At 41.9% G+C, this 11,480-nt stretch overlaps 1 protein-coding gene across 1 annotated transcript; it reads right to left on the reverse strand.

Moving 5' to 3' along the window:
- Positions 1–4,446: 4,446 nt before the first annotated feature.
- On the reverse strand, positions 4,447–8,134 carry ELOVL6 (ELOVL fatty acid elongase 6). The gene is made up of 3 exons (XM_010018643.1): positions 8,121–8,134; positions 7,123–7,274; positions 4,447–5,148 (listed from the first exon to the last, which is right to left on the reverse strand). The coding sequence occupies exons 1-3, from the start codon at positions 8,132–8,134 to the stop codon at positions 4,724–4,726; spliced, it is 591 nt and encodes a 196-aa protein (XP_010016945.1). The 3' UTR covers positions 4,447–4,723.
- Between the last annotated feature and the right edge of the window lie 3,346 nt (positions 8,135–11,480).

Below are 11,480 nucleotides of genomic sequence, written 5' to 3' on the forward strand. Positions count from 1 at the left end.
TCACCCTCTGCAACTAGGCTGCAGCACGCTGAAGCAAAGCTTGCTGAAGTCACTGGACATCTCACCAACAATCTCACTTTCAGGAGGCATTGGACCAAGTCCTGAACTTGTGTGAGTGGAATGGTCTGCAATTTGTTTTGATTTCTTCTTTGATCAAGGCCATTTTTATAACTTAAAGTATGTCTGTATTTATGATTTGTATATAAACAAGTTATACTTCTGTTACTGGTTCTGAAGTACAGGATAGACTACAACTAACTACAGATGCTACTGCACTAATATGTTGTATCTGGCACTGCTTACAAAGGCTGCTGTTTCACCCTGCAGGAGGGACCTCTTCATGCAAGCCGTACTCTACGAGCCACCCTGGCCTGGGCACCTGGAACTTTGGAGCCTGCCCTCCTCCCGCCTTGCCTTTCCTCATCTTGGGAAAGATGGAAATACCTTCTCCTAGGATTTGTAATAGGGCTTCTCCCTTCTTGTCTCTCCTGCAGCTTGTGCTCAATACTTTATTCCTACTATCCAGCTCGTCCCTTTTGAGTGATTCCTCTTGCACACTTTGGCCCTTATCTTGTAAGTAAAAGCTTGTATTAGTTTACTGTGAGATTCTGGTGATAGGTCTCTTTTGGAGCCAGCTGCTCTTAGTTGGGCGTTATCAGTGAGCTCAGACATACGTAATTTCTGACGCCAAGTTACAGAAGGTCTGTAAGCACAAGGGGTTTCCTTCTTGTCACAGGCACAATTTTAAAGAGACTGCAAAATTACCCATGTTTTTGCTCTTCCACTAACTAGCTGAAAATATTTTCCTTGGAGCATCTACTACACAGAAGTAGCATTTAGGAAGAGCCAAATTCTGTTCACAGCTGCGTAAGTGTAAATCCATACCAACCTTTCTGGTTTTATTTCAGTACACTGGATTAATGTGTCAAAATATGAAACAGACTTCGACCCTGGCAGACTGACCTTATCACCAGTGTAACTCTCCTGACTTTAATAGTGAATCCCATAACAGCATTTCCAGCATCTGTAATGGTTCTCACAGGTCCCATAATGCTTGGTAATCTATATAAAGTTTGAATTCCCCATAGTGTGTGTGAATGCAACAGAATTACAGCTTTATTTAAAATAATACAGGAAAAAAGGTTCTGGTAGTGGACAGAAAATTTTGGAAGTGTGACTCCAGTGCTCAAAGCAGGGGAAATAAATAGGACCCAGGTAGCTGTGTTGGTATCTTGTGGCTCATAGGTTGGAACAGCTGGGGTATTGTTGAGGTGTCATTACATTAGGGTTGACTGGCTCAGTATTTAAGTACATGTGAGTGGTTTAAATGTGATGTCTGAATATCATGCATGCACGTTTTAGGAAGAAACAAGAAATAAGAAAAGCAGTTTAAGTTGTTTTTTGTCTTCTCCTCAATTTCTTTAATGCCAGTTTCCACTCCAGTGGAAAACCTCAGAAGAAAAGCCCAATGGTATAGTGGGGCTATAGGACCTGTGTAAACATGTGTGACGTCATCTCCTTAAGCAAGTGGCAGTGTGACAATAAATGTACCCTAATTTACCACTGTCCCTTGTGTGTCTGAACTTGCTGCCCCTTACCTACACATGTGCCTGCCTGCAGCCTAGTCACCTGCCATGAACATCCACTGAATTCAGTGTCAATTTCCCTCTGCATGCCAGGGATACACCTGCACTGCATCTTGAGGAGGTCGCCTGGGCTCGATTCTGCACAGTAGCCACTTCCCAGGCAATAAGAAAGGTGGCCATCGCCCGCCTGGCCGTGGCTGGTAGGGTGCTGGGCATGTCATGGAGCAGGCACTGGGAACAGTGCAGTGGTGCCTGCAGGGGCTTTGGGAAGATGGGGTAAGAGCGGGTGTAATCCTTGCTCTGCTGAGGTCAGTATCGGCATTGCCAGAATTGCCATCCAGCATGCACAGGTGTGTTTTTTCTCTTATGCAACTAGGGAAAACAGTATACTAAACATAGCAGGTTGTTTGCAACCCGCCCTATTTTCTGCCTGTGTTAAACTTGGGAGCAAGGAGTCCTTACCTTGCTGTGGTGTCACTTTGTATTGATAAAGTTTAGGGGGCTTTAAGTCATTAGCCATAAGCCTCAAATTAGCCTGAGATGTGTGCGATTCCTTTCCCTCTGCTCACGTAAAGGCAGTCAGACACAGAGGCTCTGTTCACAGCAGAGCAAAATCTCCACTGACTTCACAGGGTCCAAGATTTCTGCTCCAGCTTCAGCTCCAAACACCGGACCACTTCCAACCCCTCTTGCTTTATTTAAGAGACCTAAGACACATAGGACTGAGGGTCAAATGGCACAATGGTGAGCTTCTACTAACACCTCTCATCTAACTCCAGTCGACTTTTAATTTTGCCTTTTCCACTCTCAACTAATCTTCTTAACCTGCTTCTTAGCCAGGGCAAAATTAAGCATGAGGAAAAAGGCTTATTCAGCATTATAATTATCTACTCCCAAGCTGTATAACAAAATGGTTTGCACATTTAATTGATTTTGTCTAATATTTCCACGTATACAGTAGTCCTATTAACGAGTATCATAGCTTCATTACTGCATATCACATTTTGCTATTTGTTGTGTACCATAAAATAACGTCAGCACATCAATAACTTAAATAACACAAATGTAAACTCATTTTCTGCTTGTTATAATTATGATTTTAGCCTGCAAAGGCTTTTTGATTTGTAAGACCATTCACATAACATGGAATGTAGCTTTATTTGTTTTTCTTTTGTATATAATGAGACACCAAAAGCCCTTGTCATCTCTTAACAGGATACTAAAGCAGCTCTGTTTCATGAATGACAGCACAATTAAAGCTAAAAATCATAATTAAAAAAACCCAAAACCTTTGTACTGTACAATTTCAAATTAAAGCAAGAAAGATAATGACAATCTTTTGCATTAGCCAGGAAATGTGATTCTCTGCCACTGGGCTTTTTTTTCTTGTTGACAATTCACAGAATGTGTATATGGGTGTAGTTATAGGTGTGTGTATATTCTATGCAGAACAGCAGTCCCTATTTTGTTGATCTAGTTCTTCTAGTTGTTTAGTTAAACTACCTAACTGATACAATTTAGAATACTACGTTAACACATTTAACATCAAGTTTACATACTTGCGTCTTTGAAATACTAGGAACTTTTACACATTTTATTTGGCTTTTTAAGGACTGGAATATCACAGATAATGCAATCTACTTGTCTTTGAAAGAATATGGCTGTTCTCAACTAACTCTCTAAGGTTCAGAGTGAAATACGTTTCTCCTTATATCTGTAGCTGACTTCAGAGAAGAAAGAGCGTCTTCTAAAGTGGTCAGTCTGATGTTACAGTACAGATTCTGCAGAGAGATATACTTAATGAAGGGTAATTCTCTCTGGACTTTAGAGTTAAGCTGTTGCAGCAAAATTATTCCGTTTAGACTATTTTTTTTCTCTATACAAATCTCAAGAAAACCCTATTCCAAGTATGTTTTGTAGTAGTATCTCCACATGACCAGAGGAGGGCACTTTGAACATCTTTGCACTGCCCAGGAGGCAGATGCAGAAGCACAGTGTTTCCCAATGTCGCACAGTCCTGACACCTCTTCCCACCCAGGCAGGTATCCTTGTGTCCACAAAAATACAGAATCCGTATCGTACCACAGGGCATTGTTCTGAAAACAGTGGGCAGATACATCACTCTCTTCCCGCTAACTAGGATTTCTTCTGATTTCCCCCATTTAATTCAGTGTTGCTGCGGGTTAAATTGAGATTAACAGGTAATTCCTAAAAATCACATGAGGGAAGTTGCATCCCTCTCCTTCTGGAACATCCCTCTGCTATTAGCCCCTGGTAATTTAGCAAATATTGATTGATTTAACCCTCTATGACTTATCCTGCTGTAAAAACTTCTTGTTTTTAAGTGAAAAATGCACTTGGAAAACGCACTCTCTGAGATATGTATTGCAACAGTGCATCTTTTCACATTAAACTCTTGTAAAAGTACTGCTCCTTTCTGTCTTCTGAGGGAGGCGACTGCATCCCAGATCTGCTCCCCTGGCGGAGTACATAGTGGAGAAATCAATCTCTTTTCCATACATGACCACAGTGTGGAGTTCAACCACCTTCCGTACAGGAAACATCCTTTTGGGTTTCATTTTGGCTAAAGGTATCAACCCTATATGGAAAAGATTTTAATTCTACAATTGTACTGTTATCACAGACAGATTTGTTTTTCTTTTTGTTACCTCTCTGCTTTTTTTTTGTTCAAGTTTAATGCTGAAAAAATATGAGAAAGGATTTAGAAACTTTTTTTTTTTTTTAATAAAAGTCTTTCCTCCACCCTGGGGAAACACACTGCTTATTTAATGTACTTTTTCCCCCCTCAACATTAATTCTTTTCTCTTCTCATCTCTTCTTTTTCTTTCCTTTTTTCTTTTCTTTTTCTCCTCTTCTTTCTTTTCTCCTTTCTTTTCTAGAGCAGACAGGTACAAGAAGGAAGTTGTCTTTCACCAGCAGTCCTTTGAGATAGAGTAGAATTCAGTGAGTTCTCACCATGATAGGATCATAAACTTACTGGGTTAAACCAAGCTAACTTTCCCTAAGCTGCCAAGTTTTAGCTGCACCATACGTATATGTGTTTCCTTGTGCCATTTTCTTTTCTTATAATTTTGTTTTTCTTGATGACCCTGAGCTATGGCTTCTCGTTTCTACCACTAGTCAACCTTCCTTTCTTTTCCGGTTTTGCCAATATAGGCCTCAAAGAAAAAATGGCAGAAGAGCACAAAGTAGCTGAGGTACATGAGAGAAGACCAGATGATGTTCTGCACGTGGGAATGGCACTGGCCATGCTGCATCCAGGAGAAGACCAGGTAATTGATCACGCAACCGATCAACATCTGAGTGATCTGCGACAAGGTGATGAACATGGCAAACTTGCGTGAGACTCTGAAGCCAGCAGCCCGCAAGGCATAGTAAGAGTACATAACGGCGTGTACTCCATAGTTCATGGTCATGAACCAGCCACCGCCAGCCACCATGTCCTTGTAGGAATACCAAGAATAAAGTAACACAGTAATGTGATGGTACCAGTGTAAGAAGATGAGCTTCTGTTTCCTAAGAATAATGAATATTGTGTCGCCTGTAACAAAACACACAAAAAAAAAAAGGGAAAAAGAAAAAAAAGAGGGAAGGAAATAAGAAACATATCGAACAATCCTGTAACTACTGCTGTGCTCTATGCCTTTTGCTGTTGATGGAGTACACACTACTTTGGAGCCACCACCTCACCTCTAGATCTGAGAGCCTGTCTGGTCCAAGAGCTAGCTTGGCTCCTAATCTCTACGCAGTCTTCAGAAAACCAAAATATCCACATTTTCCTGTGTGAATAACCCACTTGAAAACTCCATAGGTTTACTCGGTAGCACTTTGCTGCAAACGTCATCTGTTGAAGTCTGAGGTGAGGCAGGTGGATGTACTTGTTTCATCCCTGACTGTGAGATTGTCCATTAGATACTGTGACTAGAAGAGAAATGCAGCTCAACAGAGAGCAGAAAACCTGAAGAGGAAGCAGCACAGTGTCCTCTGGTTCAAATACCTACCTGCAAACTGAACCTAGTTAAACTCAATAGAGCTTTTTGAGCTACTATGCAAAAAGCTATTGCATATACAACCTATGATACCAAAAGGTATGTAATTAGAAGAAAAAAATGCTTCTAGAAAGGAATTTGGCATACGTTGAAATGCACATCCTTTTCTGCATTTCAACTGTTGAAAAGTAAATTATATTCTTTGTTCCTGTTTTTTCCTTCCTTCTGGTTCTCATTATTGCACTGAGCACCTCAGTAGGTATATGTGTATATGTATGCTGCTTGTTTTCTATTGTTATAGACACAGGGTTTCCAAAAAGATCCCTGAGATTTGAATCTGGAAACTTATTTCTACATATATCTGTCCCATGAAATCCATGTAATGAATATTAAGTGATGGGTGGAACCAAAACTGCACTGTTTGTACAAGGTCGGTAATAAGCTATAATGCTACTGTTTACTTCATTAGATGCAAGATGTTGACTCACATTTTAATAAATAATCATATATTCAATTTATTGGTGCTGTGCAGTTCTAGCTATGTTTTCCAGTTTTAACAACTAAATTTCTGTGGTTTTGCAGTAATTTAAACAGCATGATACCAAGAGAATCTGACACAGCAAGGCAAATAGCGTCTTGTCTCCCTCCAGTTTTTATGCTGATGTATTGCTGTCCTTGTAATTTGCTGAATCAAATTCTCTGCTGAAAGGTAAAAGCCTGTTTTTGCTGTACTCCTGAACACAGTGAGTGCTACAGCCTTTTGAGGTTTAATAAGGGCATCCTCCAAAACGAAAGCTGAAGGGTTGCTAAATCGATGGCTCCTCCTTCCCAATAAAACAATCCTTTCTAACACTAATAAGCCATGAGATGAGAACATAAGCAGACTTCCTATTAAGTTGGCTTTGGCACGTATATTGTAAGTATCCTAAAAAAATAAATAGATAAAAAAATCTGGAGAGACAGGAGTTTATAAGAATCAGGACTGGAAAAGCAAGGGATATTAAAGGAAATCGGTTTCTATTTGGAGGAAGCAGACAGCCACAGCTTTCAGTGTTTAGGGAGGAAGCACATTACTGTTCATAATTGGACGCCTCCATGTGTGTTTAAGGATGAGTGCTGCATAATGGAGGCAGAACCTGACTCAAAGCTCCTTCCTGACACAGGTGCTGTTGCCCACCCTTCACTTCTGTACCCACGGGGTGAGTGACTGCCGATTATGCTACTCAGATTTGCCTACAACTAGCTGAGGAAGAGGTATGGACCGGATTGCTTTTAGCTCTTGACTGCCCTATTGTGTATAATCACTGCATTTTATTCCTTGGCTGGGAATGGGCTTTTTCAACTACACATTGCTCTAACTTCAGTCAAGAGATTAGAACATGCAGAGTTTGGGGTTGGTTCTGTTTGCTCGGTTTTTGTAAGACTAAAACAAGATTTTGAAAACACTGAGACCCTTCTTGTGCTTCCTGCACAGACATTTCTGCTTTAAATATGCATAGTGAGAGAAAGGGAGAAAGAGTACTTACCTAGTTCGGGTGCTTTGCTTAGCACAAATGCATATGCCCAGAATTTGCTGACAGGTCCAATGTAAAAACTCTGATCACACACTGACTGCTTCAGGCCTTTGGTCATCAAAATGTACAGCATATAAGCACCAGTTCGAACAGCACCGAATATACTTCAAAACAAAAAGAGAAAATGAAGAAAGTTGAGTGGACACTTGCAATCTACATGCTATCACTTCAAATCATTACGATAAGAAGGCTGAAATGTGCTGAAATAATAAGTTTGAGAGAGTCTAATGCTGGAGACATTCTGCTCGCTTCTAGGGAGTTATTCTGAGCTCAGATTTGTAAACTGGACTGCAGCTGTATCCCCTGGTGAAAGCCTGGAATGGTAATGGCAGTGTTTTCTATTTCATTACTACAGGAACGATGCTTCACTTTTCAGGAACAGTGGGAGACGTCTATTTCAGCTGAAAACAACATGCAGAGTTTTAATGCTGACAGCTGGGAGACTACAAGAAATGAACTGATAAAGAGCTGTTATCATCATCAGGACCAATTCCCTCTTCTGATTTTCTCAGCTTTTTCTCTTGTCTCGCCTTGTACTCTTTACACTCACAGGAGCTCTGAGCTGCTGTGAGTGTAAAGAATACAAGGCGAGACAAATCCAGGTAGGGTGCATAGATTTTGATGGTGGGTGTCAGTCAGGGCTGGTGTTTTGCTGCACGTGCTACCTTCATCTCTTAACAGGTCACTGCTAACAGAGAAATCGACTAGTTGAATTGAGTCATAAACAGCAGATTCACCCACACCTCATCAAAGGGAGGTGTAAGGTAACAGTGTTCTGTAAATGAGAAACATCAAGAGATTTGCAATGGTATTAATTAGTGCAATCAGGAGAGAGGTTCAGATAACAAAAGATATCCAGCTAATAAAAGCAACAAAGAGGCTTCTGCCTCAGCAATGAGGAGCTCTGCAGAAGGAATTGCCTCACTGTTTTAGAGCAAGGACATGCTTGCCCATTGTCTACCATTGTCGCTTACTGGCCCTTCAAAAGTTGAAGATGAATACTGGGTGAAACAAGCAACTTTCAGAAAAATGGAGCAAAGAAAGACCCAATCTCCTCTGGGGTTGAGTATATCTTACTTTATGCCTGCATCATATGTCCCTTTGCCACCACCCTGCTTGATCTTATCTCCCCTTTAACTTCTCTGTAGCCTTGTCCTACTCATGAATCCTCTGGCTCCTGCTCTGCCTTGCTGTCTTTGTGACTATCACACAGCAGCAAGCAAATCAAGACACCTAGAACTGATGTGTAGACACATGTGGGCAATGCACGCTACCATGTATTCTAAGTGTGTGAGATAAGGAACAGTTTGCCTTAAGTTACAGTTTATCTGTTATACTTGTTCGTGTCTTGAGAAGTCAGTATTCTTTTAAAAATGTGTTTTAAAATTATCAAGGCAGACTCAAAAAGTGAGTCTGTGGCAGTTCTAATGGCACTTGGTCAGAGTAGATGGTTTAAGTAAGCCTCCTGAGCATAAAAACTGCTGATCTAAGTTTATATATTTTTTTGCACAAAGTAATTAGCTTTCCAAATCCGCAGCACTGATATACCCAGTCAAACCCACCTGCTGCTAAGGAGCAATGTACCTTGCTCTCTGCTGTCTACAGCACTCCTCAACCAAGTGGAGTAGTAACATGCTGCATGGTGCTCTTCAGGCTCTGTCAGATGGAGCTCAGATGGAGCGGTGTTAACATCCTGACTCCTGCACCATTACATTTCAATGTCTGAGATTTCACTGTACCATCAGGAAATTCAGACAACAGTGAGCACTTAAGAAGCTACTAGTATTATCTGCTATTTGTATAGTGGTAGTTAGTTGCTCATGGTCTCTACTGCCAGATTAACCCTCTTGTGCTGTCTGCAAATAAACAACCATCCTGCTGTGCTGTCGGTGTGCTGAAGGAATTTAGCCAAGTCTGGGTTTCCCATTAGCACAGCCCAAAGCAGTGCACATGTTCCCAGGCTTAGGCAAGATGGCTGTTGCAGTCTCTCACATTCATCCACACCTGCATGCAAAAAAGTATACTACTCTTATCAACTATGCAATATGTAGTGCACGCTTTCTGTGTAGGGTTGTTTGCCTCCAGAAATGCTCTCTCAGCATGCTCTTCTCATGTCTTTTGGAGACTGGTCCTTTTAACTCAGCAGAAAGTGCCAAAGCCTGCAGGAGGAGTTTTAAAATGAGGTGCAATTCGTTCTGTGTCTTCTATTTGGTGTTTAACGCATGCCTTTTTTTTTTCTTTTTCTCCTCAGAAGTTACATTTCTTATTCCCAAGAAGAGAGGAGATCCTGACAGAGATGTGATCTGATCACTTCCTGAGGCAGTGAACTCCTCAAGCTAGCCAGGGCAGGCTGCTGCTTGCTCTGATGTTTTGGGTGGTGGCAAAAACTGGGTGGAGGAAGATCAGTCAGAATATCTAATGATACACCAGTTCCCCAATTAGCAAATACCTCAGTTCTGACATTAAAGTGGGGGAAAAAAATGAAATTCTAAATTATGAAATCAAATAGCTGCAAGAAATATGGCTTTCCTGGTACGGAAACTGTATTGCTTTTCTAAAATATCATTCATTATTAAAGTTTTAAAACCAAAGAGAATTTTGTGCCATGAACACAAACTCAGATGACAAGACTGCTAGTTTGAAATACAGGCAAATGTTGACTTAACCATAAGTGATTGAGTATGGAACCCAGGGATTTAATCCGGACTGATAACCGAGCAAAAGAGTATTTGCCCTGTGGGGATTACAGAGTTTCACTTCGCTGTCCTTGAGATTATACCCATGTAATTAATTCTTCCTGACTTTCTGTTTAGCAGCTACTGCAGAGCTCTCCTTGGAGTGCAGGCACGCACTCAAACTCCCATACTTACTTTCCTGTAATTAGGCAGGACGGTGGCTTCCTCTAGTTCCATGACTCCAGAAGTGACTCCAGCTACTGCTCTACATGGTATGAGTCACAGTAATCCGAATTTTTGATCAGTAAAAACCAAGTTACATTTTCAAATAATTCACAAGGGAAGGCTTCGTAAGTAAGGGGAATGGCAACTGATTCAATTACCTAAATAGGTGCCATGAGCAGGTAGCAAGTGCTGCATGCCAAAACACTACCTTGCCAACAAGCACACGCCACTGGAGACACAAAAAGATCTAATGCACGCCTGCCAATGTGCCTTGGACCCAGACAGCCAGGACTACTTTTTGTGCCTCTGCCACTTAATGTTGTTTGTTCTGTAAGGTAAGATCAACCAACAAATTTCTATCTTGCAAAGACATGATGTGCAGCAGAGCGATGACACTGCTTGCTCGGTAAATCTCTTCTGCTTCATTTTGTCCTTGCCCTGCTCTGTACTGCAGCTTTTGTGAGGTACTGAAATGAACTGCTTACTAAAGCAGTCTGTCTGGTGGGAATGATCTGCAGGGATTTTAGAAATAAGGTAGCAGTAAATTACTGTACAATTACAGCCTTTTGCAACTAGAGAGACTGATCAGAAATGAACTGCACCAGCTAATGCAGCTTTCTCATCTATTCAGACTCAAAACGTCCTACATTCTCCTCCCTTCAGGCAGTGACTTCTCTGGTAGATTAACAAATGCCCAATTGATATTTTACTACCCATAATACGATCAAAACGTACCCAGGAGTAAAATAAAAACTAATACTTTTCCCTCACAAACCCGTTTACAATTGAGGCTGTGGTGGGTTGACCCTGGTTGGACACCAGGTGTCCACCAAAGCAACTCTATCACTCCCTTCCTCAGCTGGACAGGGGCGAGAAAATGTAACAAAAGGCTTGTGGGTCAAGGTAAGGACAGGGAAAACTACTGTCATGGGTGAAACAGACTCAACTTGGGGAGATTAGTTTATTACTAACCTAATCAGAGGATAACAAGAAATAAAAACTAAATCTTAAAACACCTTCCCTCAACCCCTCACTTCTTCCTGGGCTTAACTTTACTCCTAAATTCTCTACCTCCTCCCCACCAGCAGCACAGGGGGAAAGGGAATGGGGGTTGATGGTCAGTTCATCACACATTGTTTCTGCCGCTCCTTCCTGCTCAGGAGGAGGACTCCTCACACTCTTCCCCTGCCCCAGCATGGGCTTCTCTCCCCACGGGACCACAGCTCCTGCCAGGAGCCTGCTCCATCGGGGGCTTCCCACAGGGTCACAGCCTCCTTCGGGCACCCCCCTGCTCCTGCGTGGGGTTCTCCCGGGGCCGCAGGCGGGTATCTGCTCCACCACGGACCTCCAGGGGCTGCAGGGGCACAGCCTGCCCCAGCGTGGGCTGCACCACGGGCTGCAGGGGAATGT

This window comes from Nestor notabilis, unplaced genomic scaffold (assembly GCF_000696875.1).
Source record: "Nestor notabilis isolate BGI_N333 unplaced genomic scaffold, ASM69687v1 scaffold15047, whole genome shotgun sequence".
Lineage (NCBI taxonomy): Eukaryota > Metazoa > Chordata > Aves > Psittaciformes > Psittacidae > Nestor > Nestor notabilis.